The following is a 20,142-nucleotide window of genomic DNA, read 5'->3' on the forward strand; positions in this document are numbered from 1 at the left end:
TTAATAATATGTAAATCATAGCTAAATTTTGCACTTTAATATAAAATTCCATTTATTTAAAAAACCGGTGATATTTTCATCATTTCAATGACACCAAATTTTTTCTAAATATTTGAAAGGACTCTCAGTGAAAAATTATGTAAATTAATCGGACGGTAAAACTTGAATCACCCTGTACATACAGGGTGATTTATAATAGGTGTAAAAAAACTTTGACATCGTGTTCTAGAAGTCATTTTAAGAAAAAAATGTTATATAAATATAGGTGCTATTTTGTTTAGTTACAGAACTACATAATATTTAAAATTTATTGAAATATAATACATATTGAAGTACAACTTTAAAATCTTGTAGCCATGGAAATAAATAACATAATTTGTGAAACAATTGTAACTAGTTGATTGTTGTAAAAGTGAATAAGTTTAGTATACCTGAATATGCAGATATTGTTTATCTGTATAGGTATTGTGAATGGTGATGGTAACCTTCAGGCGTCTAGAAAGTAGCGCCGAAGATTTACTAATAGACCTTCTCACAGAATTTTCGTTATAGGCAATGTTTTTCTTTCATACTGATTTATTTTTCTAGATATCTATTTTTTAAAGTTGTAGGTACTTGAATAATTACATATTTCAATAAAATTTAAATCTGTTATAGTTCTGTAAATACACAAAAAAGGACCTATATTTACATTTTTTTCTTAAAATGACTTCCCGAGCACGATGTCAAAGTTTTTTACACCTATTATAAATCACCCTGTATATTACTTAAAGTCAATCACAAGCGTCATAGAAATTTTCACTTCTGTTGTACGGTCTTAACACACACTCTTTTTTAGTTTTTGTTTTTTTTTTTATTACCAAAAAATCTTGATGCGTTTAAACATGTTGAGAGAACATCCGGTATATTTTTAATCACACCAATTAGAAGAAAAACTTTCTGAACTTTGTCTTCGCTTTTGGAAGTTTTAAAAATCGAGATTACAAAATGGAACATTTTTTTGCGAGAGGTGTCAGACTGTAGACCGATCTGATATTGACATTTTTTGTTCAAATGAAACATTTTTGGTGGGGTTCCCTTGAAAAATTTTAACGATTTTTCAGGACAGTAAAAAATCTCCGAGATAGATAAAACGAGATTGCTGACTTTCTTAGGTTTAATTAAATTTATTGGGTAATTAAGTAAATCCTAACAAGAGAGTCATTTAAGATGAAAATACTCCCAAATGGAAAAAGCCACAAATTTAAATTACAAACTCTAGTTTATAGGGTAAGAGTTGTACACAGGGTAATGCGGGTTTGCTGCGTGAACAAACGTAATTTGTCCTTCCGAGCTCATTATTTGTTTTAATAACGCACGTCAGAAAAATGTGGGGCGGAGTAATGTTCGCAAAATCATGAAATGTGTAGGTGATGCATTTTATTTACTAGCTGGAGCTTGCAAAGTGGGAAACACAGGAGACAGAATAATAGAAACACTTTACTTGATACACTTCTTACATAAATTCGTGGGAAACATGCTCGGCATTGGAATAGACCATTTGTTCATTTATTCAATAGACTTTTATAAAGTGAAACGGCACATATAAATCCAATAGTATCAGCAACAGATGCCTCGATGCCCTATGATTCCTTCAGCTCGCTTCAAAAGAGGGAAGGAGCAGGTCGGAAGAAGACATGGTGGCACTTGAATCTTCCAGAATCGGTCATCGGTGTAACATAACATCTTCCGGAGCCACTTCACCGGTTGGGGTCGCTTTGATTTGTACCGGCAAGATGCTTGGATCGGTTAAACATTTCTCAAGACGTCGCTCTTTTTACGACACGTTTCGACTTGTTATTAACTTTACGAAAGGTTGAAAAATTTTATCGTCAGATTGTTCGACGCGTATTGATCCCATCGGAGGCGGTAGTAAAAATTTGTGCACGCCGAAAAACCCGATGACAGCTGGATTACTGCGTTTAATCGAACAAGTCGCTCAAATTCATAATGCTTCAATTACGACTCAAAGGCTCGAATTAAACACATACAACGTGTTTAACTTCGCTTTTACGACCAGGAATTACCGAACACCTTTGAAACGGCTTCCGTAATTCGACAGTCGACAAATTAATAACGCGATTTGGGCTCAGTCAACATCTACGGCAGATCAAGAAACGTCGGATGACTTCAAACTGCTCGTTTGGAAAATGTCGGTGTTATTTTAACGCCGTATCACTGATGCAGATTCAGTCTTCGAGATCTCGACTCTTAACTAGCCGACAATCTATCCCGTTTTTGTGGCTTGTCCTAGATCGGTATTGTTTCCGTTTGAATATACGCTTTTTCGACCGATTCTATTTATAGGGAAATTATTTTGCTGGTGAAAATGCGCATCAGATTTGAGCTGTGATTTCTTTTGGTCTCGGCGGTGCTGGAAAATCCCTGTCCTCAATTTTTATGAATAACAAGGCTTACCAGCGCAGACAACTTTTTAACCAACGCAAAAATATTTGAGTAGGTCGAGTGTTTAACATCGAGCAACTGTGAGTGACAAGCGGCAATTCAAATGATGGTTGCCAACAAATCTGATTAGACGATACTGGCCAACACAAGTGCGGCTATTGATATTCGATCAAAGTGCAAATATTATTGTGAGCAGTATGTTGATGTTGAAAAAACAAACCGAAATAGACAAGTTTCGTGATAATCATGTGTCGGTGAACAGAAACGTGTTCTGCTAAATGAAAATAATTACTCAGCCATCTACTTCCGAATTTAACAGACGTGTCAATGTTTATTCGAATTTAACCCAGCTTGATTAGCACGTTAACCGCACACACCTTCATTCGATGAATTGAATAGAAAGTACCGAATGCGTCAGGTTCATTCCGTATACCGAATGGCATTCGGACACCTGTCCTATTATTTTGTCGAAAAAAATTGGGTTCTTATTTTCATTACGGGCGCCGCTTACATCTTTTCCGGTCAATTTGTGTCAAATCCAATTTTTTCACTATTCCTATCATTACACGAATCGATTGGACGTGACAAACTGCATGACTCTGACGTCGCTACAATTTGCATTCCAATGAGTTTCAACTGTTAAATCTGGACATTGATGCTTAAACTCTCCTGGACACTTCGATTCTCTCTTCTCGAGTCAATCGATAATCGAACGGGTCGATTAACGTGCAATTATTCCATCCCCCACTTGTTTATTACATATTTCCCAGAGAACCTTAGTATTAAAATCACGTTAGGATTTGATCTGATAGCTAATTTGATTATTGATATACAGGCTGTTTTTGAAATGCGTTCACAAATTTTAACCACGAGCTATTGGCTTCATGTAGAATTCGGAAAAAATATCTAAAAAATTCTGTCAAAAAATAAAATGACATTTATTGCTTTTAGTCTTCTACGTTATCAAACAACCTCGTAGGTAAAATTTCGGCACATTTTAAAAATACACCCTGTATATCATATTTTATAAAACGTACACCAATACGGTTTCCTTGTTTTAAAGCATATTTCCTATAGGTTACTTCGCATTGGCGTACATTTTATAAAAAATGATATACAGGGTGTATTTTTAAAATGTGCCGAAATTTTACCTACGAGGTTGTAGGACAACGTAGAAAACTAAAAGCAATTTAAAAAATTGTAGCTCAAAAAATAAATGTAATTTTATTTTTTGACAGAATTTTTTAAATATTTTTTCTGAGTTCTACATGAAGCCAGTAGCTCGTGATTAAAATTTGTGCACGCATTTCAAAAACACCCTGTAGAATTGATGGGATTCGTTATTGAAACGGGTACGTTACCGCAATTTAATCGAACCAGAATTTTCCGATGTGGTTCTTGTCACATTATGTTGATAATTACACAATTCCCAGATCTGCTCGAGAAAAGCTTGTCCATGTCGAGGCTGAAGCTGATTAAACGTTCGCTTGGAAAATCTGGAATCGCGTTGTTACGTTGATTCACCAGCAGATCGCTTGTTTTATGGGCGTATTTTTAGGGATATAATCCCCTCGCGATTAAAGAGAGATATTGAGTATACGAAGAGACGATGTTTTATATTTGACCACAATATTGATGGTTCCTTTGTCCCTAACTACATCGTCACCTTTTTGTAGTAAATCTCGGCATTATTGGTCCGAACTCGGTGTAAATCACGATCTCCAGACTAATACACTTTTATCCTGCATCGACTCGGAAATTATCAGCCCGCCATTTTTAATCGCAAGAACTCAAGCTTTGTTTTATCATTCGTAATTCCTTTCTTTTAAGCGTCGGAATTATGAAGGTTCGAGGCATTCCAACCGTTCACACCCTCGAAATAAACCAATTTGATCGTAAACAGGATCGCAATAAATTTGAGGATGCGTCTCTGGGATTTGGTGGCGCTCTCAAAAAACATGATAGATAGTCGGTTGAAATTTTGATTTTGGCTTCTCAAATCTCGTGATTTGCGTCGCTGACCTGCCAATTTATGTCGTCCTAATTTTCGCGTGTTTTCCAAAATTGAACGCGAAATTCTGAAGTACGGACGCATTCTCTGTCATATTAATCTGTCACGATTTAAAATCGCATTAATGCCGAAAATTCTGGTGTACGCGCGTTGTTCGGAAACGCACCAATCGATATTTCCACACAATGAGATTGTTAATCAAAACTTTCTTTGATTTGACTTGGTGTAAAAGTTGATCAGTAAACTCCACTTTTATTAAAATTATGCGCACGTTTCGCCTGGCAATTTTATAATTTCGCGGAGTTCATTTATGTAAATAGCTGCAAGGGAAATGAATGTCAATACAGTGTGTCGCAACGATGCGTAAATGAAACCTACTTCATTATTGAAGATGGAGTCTTTGCCGGATTATCCACGCCCCGTGTCGCCTTAATCTGAACGAATTGAAAATATTCCCGCCCCGCGGGACGCCACAGAGACGCAAACTCGGACCCGAAATGTTTCGGTAAGAATTTGGGGGTCGCAACCGATTTTTTCACAAAAGTTCAATTTGAACAGTCCGCTTTCATGGTATAAAGCGATATGCGGTGAACCAATCATGAGTTTAACTTGAAATGCCTGAGGACGTTTCTAACAGATGTGGCAATTGAAGCTGACCGACGCTGCTTCGTAATTTCATCTCCCTACAATAACAAGACGGATAACATGCATAAATCATCTGATTTCGCACTAGAATTCAATTACAATAACACTGTAGCGGAGAGTTTTTATTTTCGAATCATCCAACTCAATTAAAGTTGCCCAATAAAATGACATAGCCTTTAATCAAACCAGTTTATCGCTTTATTAGAGCCCATAAAATTGGCAAATCTAAGCCTAGTTACGTGAATTATCGCATAAACTTCATAACGCTGCATAAAATGCAACACTTTATAACATGTTACGTTAGTTTTACAGTTCGACGTTTTTCGAAATCATTAATCACCTCCTGTTTTTCTGTCCGCAATGTGCATGATATATCGACGCAATGCCGACTGACTCATGTATAAACATTCCAGCAATATCAATACATTATGTCCGATAGAAAATTTTCTACTGACATGATACGCATTCCTGACGTCTTCTGCAAAATTCTCAAAAGAATCGTTTGGAAAGTCGCAAAATCAACTCGAATTGTCTAAAAATGTGGAAACTCGATCGGGGCTTAGTGTAGAGTGTCATTAATCACATTGGTCGATGAAGCGTTCCGGAGTTGCTTAGAATAAGGAACGGTGACACTCTATTTACAAGAACTCGTCATATCTCCAGGAGTTAATGGCAGTGGACAGACTGTGCTCGACTTCCCTGATAAAATGTCCGCCTACAGTCGTGTATTGTGGTGACGTTTTAATTATGCTGTTTCAATGCGATAGCAATACCGGCGGAGATATAAAACCACCTTTAGTGACGTCTCGTGATTCACGTCACCCATTAGAGCGTTGGCCGTTGGTACAACTGGAGGATGATGGGTGAAATAAATCCTTTAACAGCTACATCAAACGTCGTCCAAGCAAACACCGTATCGTATTCAAAGGTTTTGTAACAAACGGCAAACTAATTCCGACGTGTGCATGTTCGTCTGGTTTGAAGCTCTCGAGTTTTGTGCAGAAGCGTCATCAACGTAATTTGATCAAGGGAAAAAACAAGTTCAGAATCATTTAAAAACAAACCTATAAGTCACCCAATGAATTAATCAGACTAAAACATCTTCAGTTGAAACTATCGATATGAATCCGGTGGCGCATTCGAAAACTTTCACGCTCCGGAATCGCAGTTTCCACCGAGTTGCAATAATTAATACTACAAACTGTTGATAGCTCAAGTTCGGATAAGTACTAGTTCGGTGTTTATTCTATGCTCTGATTAATTAATAAAATATCGGACGTCTTACTCGGAGAGTTTGCTTTTCAAATAAACCCGAACTCAATTATTCAGGAAAGTTGGAAACAGTTTTTTGACCATTGCTAATGTATAACCGCATGAATTATTCCCACTAACTTCCAGGCTAAATTAGGGGAAGTTGAAATTTTCATTAAAAGCGTAATTGGGAAATTATTTATTGTTCTTCGGGAAAAATCGGCGTGATTGTGGCGGATAAGTGGTTACATACTTCGCAAACTTTCACCAATTAAAACGTTTTATTGCGAAAGGGGAACACGAACTGAATGGGGATAAAGGTACTTTATATTGAGCAAAAAATCTTTCGATAGGTCGAAAGTCGAGTCTCCGTACACTTTTTTGACAGACACAGAGACATGTGTAAAAAGTAGAGTCAATAATTGCAACAACAGTTTATACAGGGTGTCGCAAAATTAACGTATTCCAAGTCGGGGGTCTTGTAGGGAAAAATCTCAGGAATCTTGAAAAAATAAAATAAAAAATACATATAGGGGGGGGGGGGTCTTTACAAAGATATATGGGTCTGAAGGTTCAAACTTCAAACTTTTCATCATGTTTTCTTCAAATAAAAAATATAAATGGTTGACATTCATTTTGAAATATGGTGAGGATGATTATGTAAAATATTAAAATATAAATGAAAAGACATTTCTTGAAAAAACAACTTTATCTCGAAAAAATAAAAGTTTTATTTTTCCAATTTTTGTTCAAAAGGGAAGTACAATATAGCTAGAATATTAATCAGGTACTTTTGAACAAATATTGGCAACTATGATATTTTTTTCAGTGACAGCAATTTTTTTTAAACATTTTTACTTGGTCAACAGATGTCCCCTACTAAGCCCCGAACACGGAACACGATAATTTTAAAACACCTGTATGTTTATAACAACTGAAAACACTTGTACTGAAACTTCATTCAGATTGACAGCTGTAGTTCTGAAACAACATCATAGTTGCAGGATTACTGCTGCGGGAGAATTAATCAGCAAGGCGATAACGTGAAACAATTGAGATAGAGAGTTTACTATTTTTCACTGCGTTATGTTTTGCAATCTATCAGTGTACGGAGTTATGGTAAAATGATGTAAAGTTTGTTCGACGTAGCGATGCGACATTGATCAGAGCGGAATAGAACACGTGATAAAGGTATTACTTGTAAGGCCTTGCGATAAGCTCTAAGCGGGCGTACAAATGGTGTGTCATTAGCTACTTCATGACAACCAGCGTATATATCTTAAAGGATTACACAGTGTAGACTAAGCGTCTTACAATAGTGTAATTGCCTGCTTATTACCCTTATTAGAGGAGACGGTTAGCGCCGTGTATAATTGATTTAATTACCGCATTTAATTAATATGTGACATTATTGTATTATAGAAACTGGAACACGCACCCCTGACACGTTAAGTACTTCATTCGTTAACATAATAGTGTATTGATTCTCTCCACCTTCTCAAATTACACTAGAAATAACCTTTAACATCGGCACCTCTTGCGCCTCCACCACAGTTCCAAAATCCATATGCATAAACCCCACAAATACTTTTGTTATTACTAGATCGGGCTCATATTTTGCCAGTTTTAACAGGTATGCGGCAGTGTTGTTTCTAAGCAAGTTCGAACTTGCACCAAAGATAACTTAAATTGTCCCCGACATTACATTAGCTTGATTTCGTGTGGATTTTACACATGGTTTCGTCCACAGTCGACGTTCCTGTTTGAGGGTTGGCAAACTGAAATCAGCAATTCCAGGATCCGGAACTGCGATTAATTAATAAGAACGGAGAGGACCGAAAAATACCACTGGAACTTTGTTAATGGACTGACAAACGATCCGAAGAAAGAACCTTGATGGAATACACATTACTCGAACAATCCGTTTTCGTCAGAATAAAAAATATGCAACCTTGACGGCTTTTACGCCACGTTCACGATTACAACTCCAACCAAAAAGACAAACGTGATAAAAAGAAATCAAAGCTTAGACATTTCGCTACTTAAATATTTATACAGTTTCCTCCTCTTAAATGTTGTTTTCTGCAACATCTACTTCTTTCTTTTTACTTTTTTTTTACTGTTGTGCACCGTCGCTTCACCTTCTGAACATTTTCATTCTTTATTGAACAGTGGTAATATTTAATGACGCTTTAATTCTTTCAGGCCCAAAAAAGTTTCTACCAGTTGTGGTTACGTTCGAGAAAATCGCTAATGACTGTTTTTTCTTTGTATTTCTTTCGCCTAACTTCATTTAAAATGGTCGCAGATCAATTATTTTTGGTTCGATGGCAATCTGGCCCCTGTCAATGTCGTCTAGTTTGGATTTGTGCACATTCGAAACTGTCTGAAATCTTAGAATTTTTGTCTGAGTCAGTCATAATCACCGAATTATCGAGTACTAAATCCGCCCTCTTTAATACGATTTATCGTCTTTATTCCGATCTAAATTGCACATTTATGGTTTTGATAAAAATCTATTGGGTTTTTAAGACCTGCTTGTCACATAACAGTCCAAAATTTATTGCAACTGTAAATGTCAATCGCAAGTTATTTTAACATCAGTATTTTTTACGTACATACTTACATTACTGCACTAAATATAAAAACTGAAATGATATATTATTCTACATGGTTAGTAAGTGCAATATAACAAAACCGAGGAAAATTTTGAAAAATCGATTCCACTGCGTTCCGTTTTTTCACTACCCAAGCTTCTGTTATAAACACTAGTGATATTATACTATAGTATCATAATATAGTATAATGTATACTACATATTTTTCTCGTCTGACTGTTCAAGTTTCTACTACTATACTACTCTAGTATAGTATACAACTAATAAATACTATTTTACGTGCGCTAGGTACTGCTTTCTTTACGTAGATTTTAGTGATTTTTATGTCAACCAATCTCTCGCTGGAGTATTTCACTAAAATGACCCTGCTAATTGTTACCTCAATAAGTAAATTTGTTGTTCTTTCTTTAACCTGACAGCAAAAGTGTTGTTAGAACGTAAAAAATAGGATCGAGCAAAATACAGGGTGTATTAAAATGGCGCACAATATTTACATCACATGATTCTATGTTGAAACACAAGCAAAAAAACTCTAGTACCAATTTACTGTTAACCCTAGGCTCATGGGGTCATTAACAGTTAAACTCGGAAATTTGCTTCGATGTAATGGAGAAATTATTTAAATACCTAGCATCAATAACACATAATTCAACACTAATTTTACCATTATTGGTTTGTTTGTAATTTCATTTTTAAAAATGCAATAAATTTTGAAGCTATTGCAAAATTGCAACTAAGCTAAAGTGATTTTTCGGACTTGAGTAAAGTCAGAAAATAAGGATCGTCATTATCGTTAATGTCTTTTTTGATAATAATTTAACAATTATTCGTTTAAGACCAAATTCACATTAGAGTTTTTTGTTTGGTATTCAACGTAGATTCGCGTGACATAAATATTATGCGCCATTTTTAATACACCCTGTATACATATTAAAGCGATTATTACTAGAAATGTTAACACTATCGTGTGTGCTGTGGCCTATGTTTAAGTTAGACATTCAGCATTCAGTTGTTTTTAAACTAAATAAATAATGACCTGACTGAAAAAAATCTATTTACTATTGAAAATGTAGTAAGTATCCAAAATGCAAATTTCTCCTGTTTTTTAAAACTGTCGTTGTTCTGTTATTTTTTGACATGTATGATGGATGCCGTTTAATTGGCATTCACTTTTATCACTAGATGTGAAACGATGTCAAGCTCTGAAACCACACCTCAGCTTCGTTCAACTCAGGCGCAGAGCACGTTTGGAAAATTTATCACAACCAGATAGACCAGATTCGCAGAATCATTTGAAAAATTGCAGTCAGTGAGATAAAATATTAGTACACAATTTTAATTCATCCACCGTTAAAAGAGACCTTTACAAAAAAATTACATAAATCGCATATTAAATATTTCACCAGATATGACGGAAAGCCAAACGTTAATAAATCCTAGGCAACGTTTTGTTATTTTCATAACATTGCCCACGTTGTGTGGGAATTTCTCATGTCTGAAGTTAATAAACGTCGAAAGAGAGATAAAAAGCAAAATCAAGATTCTCGCTGGAATGGTTTGCCCACGACCAGAGATCAACAATTTATTTATTAAATCTTAATTAGCTGGTTTTTGATGAAACTAGGAACTTTATGAAATATGACGTATTATATTTTTGTAGAGTTAATAACTCGAATGAATTTGATCAAGAACATCATTACCAGAAAAATCAGCCACGAGCAGACTCACAAAAGTGAATTTTCTTTATAATTCTTCAGTTATGATTGAAATTACATAGTTGAAATGAACTTAATGAAGTTTCACATTTTGGAGGTTTTCTTTAAAGTTTGAAGCGTCGAAGTGCAGTTTCGTATTTAGTGGCAAATAATTGAAAAGTGTGAGTTTCACTAGCTAGATAAAAAGCAAGAGGAAATGGTTTCGTGCTGAATCTCGGTATCCAATCTCGTGGAAATGTGCTTAGATATTTGAGACGGTTCCGTCGACGCTTTCAATAAATTGTGTTAATTATGCAACAAAATAGCCCCCGCGATCAATCAACGTGAAGATCAAGCATCATCTATAGAGGGATAAACACCGGGAACGATAGTTGAAATAACGAGGTCGTCAACAGGTGGAAAAGCATCAAATGAACAATTCAGCTATTTATTAAAACATTTATACACACGGCGACTCACCCACAAATGGCACCAAACCCTCTTGTTCATAATCCGAGATGGCTTCATCCCCCGTGCATTTCTGACTGGTGTTGTCAAAACTGCATTTGTTGTGTTGGCTCCAGAACTCCCGAAACCATCCGTTGCGACAGTTGGTAATTAGATCTGCTTTGGTCGAATGAGGCAAGTTAGTTTCCATACTGGCGTTGCAGCTGTCTTCTTCCATACGCGGCCGCAGCGCCATATAGTAATCGTCGAATTCTGCAAAAGACCATAAAACATGATTACACAAAATGATACATTTCCACAAGCGTGGGGTGCAGAAAATCTGGCCGAAATCATCCCGACACGAGTTTTTCACCAACTCTCTCTCAAAATTGTTTCGACATTATTAATTCGACTCGAGACGATTTCCACAAGTTAGTCATTCTAATCATGAAGTTGGCAAGTTTCGTGCAGTCGAGCAAACATGATTTATCGCACCCTAAGTGCCGTGAATTATTACTCTTGTGTCAAATGTTTATGGTCACTAATAGATCACACTTGCGTCCCAATCCAGCGGAAAATTTCGACTTTGATGATGCCCAAATTAATAACGAAACGAACCGATAAATTCAACACGTATCGTTTGTCACGTTTCATTAGTTTTATATATTTATTTACCGCGAGGATTTGTAAAAGCTCGCCTCGCGCAACCCAAAACAATCCTATTAATCAATGGAGTATGTTGCCGAAACTAAAGCCCGTGCTTCATTAATTTCGACCGATGCGCAATTTTTATTTGCTCATGTTTGCCGCATTTTTACACGAATTCGCGATTATTGTGCTCCGCGTTGCGACGAATTGGACAAGTAATCATGAAAATGGACGGTCGCATTAAAAATTAACTAAAACCCAGACGGGTGACTCTCAAAAACGACGGGACGCGAGTTTGTTGTTATTATTCGGTGAACAACGAGTTTCATAAATGTGAAATTATGAGTGGGAGTCGAGAGAATTTTTTTCAAGTATTAATCTTCGTTCCAGCTCCGAACAAAAATTCCTATTGATTTATAATGATTTGTGGACGTGATGATAGACAAACGGGCAACTAAACTATCGAAACGTTCTGCCAACTGTAAATGCAAATACATAGTGGAGTCCGGATATAGTGAACTTGAAAAATACATAAAAACTATATCCGAGGTTCACTAAAAAGGAAATAGTGTATTATGATACGAGTCTTATAAGCATATTATAGCACGCACGGGTTTAGGGCACGACGAGCACCTTTTAAACCATTTTTAAGCGAAAATTAACAATTTTTCAAATTTGGGGAATTTTGTCTTGGTTGCAACAAATGTGATTGTTTGGAAGATTCAAATGGCGCCATTCGACGAATAAAAGCACAATAGTTCGCGGTGAAAGTAATTTTCACCAAAATGTTGTTGACAGCAATTTACCAGAGATTGCACTAGTTGTTTCGATACGCAAATTTCTATTACAGCACGCAAAATGCGTATCGTAATAGCTTTCATATAGACGCAAAGTAGGAAAATAAAATTTCTCATGTTGATTATACGTTTAAAGTATGTATTTTATACGGTTACATTTAGATGAAGTAAGTTTATTTTCAAGTATATTTATAAATTATGCATTAAAAAGAAATACATATGTATGTACATATTATAAACTACCTAACTACCAAAACTGATTTTCTCAATTTCAGTCAAATCTACTCTACACAAGGTTAGTCAAAAGTATGGAATGGTCGGTTCCGGGTGAGCTCCGGGTGGTTTCCGGGTCGGCTCCAGGTACTTTCCGGGTCGGCTCTGGGTGGTTTCCGGGTGTCAGTTCCAGATCAGCTCCGGGTGGTTTCCGTGTCGGTTCCGGGTGAGCTTCGGGTGGTGTCTGGGCCGACTACGGGTGGTTTCCGGGTCGGTTCCGAGTGAGCTTCGGGTGCTTTCTGGGCTGACTCCGGGTCAGCTCCGGGTGCTTTCCGGGTCGGCTCCGGGTGATTTCAGGGTCAGTTGCGGCTGCTTTCCGGGTCGGTACACGTGTGCTTTCCGGGTTGGCTTCAGGTGCTTTCGGGTGGATTCCGGGTCGGCTCCGGGTGCTTCCCGGGTGTCGCTTCCGGTTCAGCTCCGGGTGATTTCCGGGTCGGCTCCGGGTGCTTTCCGGGTCAGCTCTGGGTGCTTTTTTTGGGTCAGCTCTGGGTGCTTTCCGTGTCGGCTCCGGGTGCTTTCCGGCTCGGTTCCGGGTGATTTCCGGGTCATCTTAGATTAATTTGCTGACTCAATTCAATTAGCGGATAGATAGTTTTTGATTCATTAATTAAATTGAAATTAAATTTAATTAAAGTTCAATTCCATAGAAAACGTAACTCAACTCAAAAAAAGACGTTCCACTTACAAAACACAACTAACATCTGTCAAAGAAGGCATCATCCCTGTTTCGCTTTTCTTTCATCAAAAAGTCACAGTCAACTTGTTGAACTTTTCGTTTGAACATCCGTTATAATTTACCATTTTTCAATTCGTTTCTAGGTTATTTGCCTTGCAGCCAGTTCATTATTTTTCTAGGCGAAATTGTTTGAATTAAATTATTTACATGTAAATCCTGACAAAAAACCAAATAATTACGCAATAACATAAACCAACAACGCCAAACAAAATTTCATTATTAATAAACAGCTGTACAACTGTTCGGAATAACGTGTTCATTTGTTGAACGGGGCTCTCTCAGTGTTCTCAATAACATTCCACTATTTAAATTTAATGATAAAGAATTGAATTGTTACGTTTTCCATCAACACTGTTATTGTTGAACAAAAATAATTTATAAACTTGATGTATAAACGAGGGGGCTCGGTTAAAATGAAGTACAATTTTAAAATATGCGAATCGATTATATTGTCAAATTTTGATTTAGGGAGAGATTGTTGTTTTGTGGGTGCGTCGAAACGATAATTAAATGAATGTTTAATTTCCGATTTGCAAAAAATTAATTGAAATGTTCTTAACATTCGGACGCCACCTCTGTATTTCAAGATTTATAACACGCCAATCGCTTATCTCAATTTTTCAAATGAAATTATGACGGATGCTCGAACAACTGGCAACAACTGGTAGAAATGAAGTCTCAAATTGAAGTAATTTTTAATTTCACAAGAATGTGGACCACTTTACTCCAATATCATTTATCTTCTTAATTCAGGTACAATTTTCCAATGTCTGCTTCCACATTTTTCAAGATTAAGCATCTCATAATTGAAATTGGAAGGGGCACTGTGCGTTAACGTTGATAAGAAATTCTAGACCCTTCAGGACGTTAGAGTTTCAGACAAGATGTTTTCCGGACAATCTAGTTTTGTTATGAAACAAAGAAATCTACGAGTGCACATTAGACTAAATGCAACCGGAACAGCTCTTCTGTTGCCGGTTCGTTACGATGCAAAGTGTAAAACAACAAATTAAAGAAGAAATAAAGTTAAATTGTTCGTTGGTTGCGACCCGAAGCACTGCGGCTTGATTGACCTGATTATGTCAGACGAATTAGAGAATTTACAGAGGTTTTCTTTAATGGCAAGGATAGTTTCGTGACCGTATGTCAACACGAAGTGTGCAGCATCATCCGGATATTTAGTTAAATACGTTTCAGTTAAATGTGGATTTTCTACTTCTTATTTGCCAACAGGAATTAAATTAGGTTTATTTGTAGGAACACGAAATTGCCACGTTACGATTCTAATTCAAAAGCCATTAACACAGCAACACAAATTACTTTGCTTTTGAAAAGTTTGTGTTCGGTTTTCCAAATTTATCACTTGTTCCGAACAAAAGGATGATCAATTAAGCAAAAAGATGCTTAAGCTAATTAAAATGATATTAAAAAATGACACGAGCTAATTAAAAGAAGCTAATTAACGTGCGAAAGGATTACTCGAAGTCGAATAAAGCCCCGCTCCTTTAACTAACGGGAGAGCTTTCAGAAATAATACAGAAAAAACATTTCCCCGAAATTAGTTCATGTTTAATGTATTGAATTTTTTCGTGACAAAAACACTCAAATATTTTATCCCGTGAAATTCAAGCGTGCTCCCAGATTTCAATACAGAGACGCCTTTAATTGCCCCCAAGGTACATTCTTCAAACTGAAATATAGGCTCCCGACCGCGGTTGGCCCATATATTTCTAAAACTTGCTGACTCTGTTCTATCGTATTTCCACATTTATGAAAGCTCTTTCTGATTTACATACATTGTTCCGTTTGATTATTCCTCTCTAGGTGCTTACTCTTATAATTTAAATGCCGACCAATTAATTATTCACGCGAATTCAAAACGAACATTTCGCGACGCCGTATTTAAAGAGATTCGTTAATACTTAAATAGCTTTTAGGTTTTTAATTTAATTGTATAAATATCCAGCGGTAATAATGTAACGCAGGACACAGAGGCGTATATTAAAAATGCAATATTACACATTACAGGTCTTCTCTGGCAGACGAAGGTAATTCAGACGACTGAGATTAAAGTTTTGGAGAATTGGGAAGTTTCGTATTTAAATGTGGGATTTATTGTAACGTTCTCGTTAAAATGGTAAGAAATTCCGTCTTATTGTATTAATTCAAAAGTGGCATGTAGCGTGGCACAATGAAATAATTATCCCGCCTTGGGGGTTTTATTTCAAAGAAGATTAGGTTATCGATGCATAACGTAATACAATAATGATATCTTTTATCCGTAAAATGAACCTGGTTAATATTTAGTTTTGAGGAAAATAATTTCGAATGATGACGGAATTAGTTGGTTATTTTTGCAAGAAAAATAGGGATTTGGTGTCACCGTTTGACGTGGGGATTTATCTGGGAGACGTCGGTTGAGCTGCAGGTTTGCGAAGTGACGCAGGAAAATATACATAGTGAGCATAAATAATGGAGCGGCACATGCAAACGCTTATCCCCGTCCCCGCAGCGGTGGAGGTAGATAATACGTAGCGCGACCGCCGCCGCCGCAATTCTGTCATTTCGCCCCGAGCTCCGCCCCCACTTGACATTTCCCAAAAGCGATGGCTATTTTATTGTGCACTTAGTGAACGATTACCCGGATCTGCACCGGCGGCGCTTCCTGCGGAGGCGGAAGACGTTTTAAAATTCGAACGTGGCCTTCGGGTCATGATCGAAACGTCAACATTGCTAAATCCCGGCTCGTTAGACACGAAATTTGGTGCGAGTCCGGTGGTCCCCCGAGTTAAAACTCTTGCGAGATACAAAGTCGCAGCCGTTGGCAAAAAACACCAAACGTGAAATTCACGAAGGGACTCGATAAAGAAGTCGAGATGGTTCAGTATAGATATGTGAAGTCTGAATTTTAAGCCTGCGACAAAAACAGCTCAAACGAAAGTACAATCGTGACGAAACTTAATACGTTTCCATCCCAATATTTTTCGCGACGAATGTGATATGTCATTTCGTTATGTTTTTGCGTTGTTCTGCCACCATCTCGGGACGTTTCTATAACGAGATCCCCGAGAGAGATAACGACGCTCCAACATTTCAACTTATTACTTACATATTGTTAGGATAAATTAATTTCGCCGTGATTTCAACAACCCGGGAATTGCTTACCTTCCTGCTTCGAATTTCCTCGAAAAACTTTCGGCTCTTACCTCCGACACACTCGACGCCACCCACGCTTCGCCGCCACCTCCCCTCGCCAAAATACCGTCGCAACCGTCAACTGGACGCGATCTTCCGCCATTTCTTGGGGAATGTCTGGGCAAGGTTGGCAGCGCCGGCACGCGCCAAATTCAAAACGCAACGACCCGACCAGATTTAATTCCATCTCTCCACAAAGCAAATAATTTCCTTTATGTAAACTAACACGTTACAAAATTACCCTTGTTATCACTTAATTATCACGAGTTCAGTATTCCGTTCTTCCCGCTTGGTTCCAAATTACTACCAATTTCTGTGAATTAACACACAAACCTTTGTTTGTGTCCCGGTTAATTAAAAAATATTCTTTGGTGACTGACGCACATGTTTATTTTGAACATCAACAAGGTAGCGATATTATTTCGAAAGCACAACATTTTTGCACATTCGAATTTAATCATATGACACGTTTGATAAAAAAAACTGAACCGTTTCAACTGTATTTTTTTTTTTGATTTGTGACATTTCTCCTGACAGAGAGTAGTGCTTTTTCGCTCTTTTATAGTAGGGCTGCAATATGAGTTTTTATTTATTTGCAGTTATAAAAAAGAAAGTAGAATGGCTGTGCTATAGGTGAGGTTCTGTGTTTGTTTTTCTCTTTTTAGAGACTCCGTTTCTTTGTGTATTTTGATATGAGTAATTGATGGGACAAGGTTCGGGAGTCTTTGTGTGTCAACTTTAAAAAGTAACTTTTTCAAAGAGGCGACAGGTAAATTAATATGGTGCAGAGAGATGTTTGCTTTTGTTTAATTAAAGGTCTAAAGGTGAAACATTAATTTGCGACAAAGTAGTATTCCATAATGGATATTGGTAGAGCTGTGAAATAAATACTTAGGTCTCAATAAAACAAACCATTAAGCACGTCAGGTTTAATGTCAATAAAAAGTAAAAAGTTTAGTGTAGATACGTATAATAAAAGTGTCACTCATTTTGTGAATGATGGCTGTCAGTGCAGCAACATGAATCCCGATATTGATAGCTTCGAAAGTGTGTGAAATCTAATAAGCTCGGAAAGTTAATTCGTAAAATTCCGTTTTGACATGAGCAAGTCTGAAAGCGACTGTGTGGAATAAGCGTGTTATAAACTTAGGGTTATTGATGTTTCTTATTCATCGATTTTCGAGCAATTTTCTAGTTCCCAGGCTCAACTTTCAAAACTTACACCGTTCAACTTTTCGACACTATTTGTTTTATCTTTCACTTTTAGACCGTGAAACTTTTAATAAAATACACCATTTCGACTGTCTATCAGGCACAGTCGGCGTAAAGTGAATCAAGCAAATCGTAATTGAATAAAAGCTGAATCCGCATGTTTTTCTTCTCGGATTCACTCTACCGTTCACAGATAGGTCCAGGTTTTTCCGCGATTATTCATGTCTGTCCACTGACATTGCAATTATTTCCCTAATTATTCTCGTCTTCCAAGGGGCCCTCGACACACCCCCACATTTTATCAAGGGGTGGCTAACGCAAGGACTGTCCAACAACCTGGATATATACTCTTCCAAACGAGTTACAGACCGACAGGACATCTAACTTCCAAACTATAAAAATAAAGATTTATTACATGGAGGAGGCGGCGCCAAAACAACTTTTCCGCTATTAATCCTACATTTACTAGATTTTCTGCTTTCCAAATTATCTGACACACGAGATATCTGACGCAAGTGATGTTCTCGAACTTTCCAAGCTAAAACGTTAAAAATGTTTTTTTCAGAAATTTACTCCTTTCAAAATTCAAAACTCACACAGCGACTCATTTATTCTGCTTCAAAGTGGATACGCAATGATCAATATTTTCATTTGAAGGAATATTTATACCAATAACTCACGATTATATGTGCGAATTTGAGATTGTTTTAAAATAAATTACAAATTTGAAGTGGATACAAATAAAAATCCACATTTTTATTATGTTACACGATAATATGGTAATTGTTCACTTTAACTACTTCTGGAATTTTCGTGTTTTTCACCATTCAAACCCTGAGGCTGTCTAGCCAGAAAAAACGCAAAAATTCCAAAAGTAGTTAAAGTGAACAATTACCGATAATATTATTAATGCATGACATTTTTTTCCTTTTTTGCTTTTATAGCACTGCTATTACAACACTCAAAACAGTGCGGTAATGGCTGATTTGAGTGCTGTAATAGACCAGTACAATTTACATTTTCAAGGTTGGTAAGTTTCAAATTCACTGTCAAACATCAAATGCCAAACGCCAAATCACCCTAAACAAACGATATATGTAATAATATGTTCACATTGAACTTTCAAATGTTTCACTGTAATATTTGTGTCACCACCATAAAATTCCCCAAATTTTAAAACTGCGATTTTTCTTTTAAAAAGGCGCAAAATAGAAAAAAATAGTGTATGATATCTCGTTTATAGTATATTTACCTATCCCTAATGGAAATATTGACTAAAATCATAAATCACACCAGTAAAGAAGCAGTTTACAAACCATTTACAGTCTTCACCGAATTACTTTATCTGTTTTCTTTGTCAACTAGCTCGATAGGGCTCACAGATATTTAAAATATTTGTCTGAGGTTATTTAACACCGTGCCATAAATTACCGGGGTGGAATGCTTCAAAATCTGTTTCTTTGTTGGTGTGATTTATGATTTTAGTCAATATTTCTATTAGGGATAAATATACTATACAGGGTGTTATTGAAATGCGTGGACAAATTTTAACCACGAGCTACTGACTTCATGTAGAACTCCGAAAAAATATTTAAAAAATTCTGTCAAAAAAATAAAATGACATTTACTTTTTGAACTACAATTTTTTTAATTGCTTTTAGTCTTCTACGTTGTTCCACAACCTCGTAGGTAAAATTTCGGCACAACATAAAAATACACCCTGTATCATATTTTATAAAATGTACATCAATGCGGTTTCCTTGTTTTAAAGCATATTTCCTAGAGGTTACCTTGCTTTGGCGTACATTTTATAAAATATGATATACAGGGTGTATTTTTAAAATGTGCCGAAATTTTACCTACGAGTTTGTGGGACAACGTAGAAGACTAAAAGCAAAAAAAAAAATTGTATTTATTTTTTGACATAGAATTTTTTTAATATTTTTTCCGAGTTCTACATGAAGCCAGCAGCTCGTGGTTAAAATTTGGTGACGCATTTCAATAACACCCCGTATATTATACATATTTCAGTTGGCTCTGAAAATAAAAAAATCTTTTCTTATCTTGTTGAACAGTTTAAATATCAGAAAATATAATTATCTAATGCAACAAAATAAAAAGTATGTAAAACGTCTTCACATAATATTTTTTGCCACATAAAAGTGTAGACG

General features: G+C 36.4%; 1 protein-coding gene across 2 annotated transcripts in view; it reads right to left on the minus strand.

Moving 5' to 3' along the window:
• LOC138140190 (metabotropic glutamate receptor 7-like) overlaps nt 1-20,142 on the minus strand; it is a 100,018-nt gene that overhangs the window by 16,237 nt on the left and 63,639 nt on the right. For both annotated transcript variants that reach the window (XM_069060996.1, XM_069060997.1), the window contains exon 6: nt 11,144-11,383. In XM_069060996.1, the coding sequence (XP_068917097.1) occupies nt 11,144-11,383 (240 nt within the window). The remainder of the gene's footprint in view (nt 1-11,143; nt 11,384-20,142) is intronic.

The sequence above is a fragment of the Tenebrio molitor genome, chromosome X (genome assembly GCF_963966145.1).
Source record: "Tenebrio molitor chromosome X, icTenMoli1.1, whole genome shotgun sequence".
NCBI lineage: Eukaryota > Metazoa > Arthropoda > Insecta > Coleoptera > Tenebrionidae > Tenebrio > Tenebrio molitor.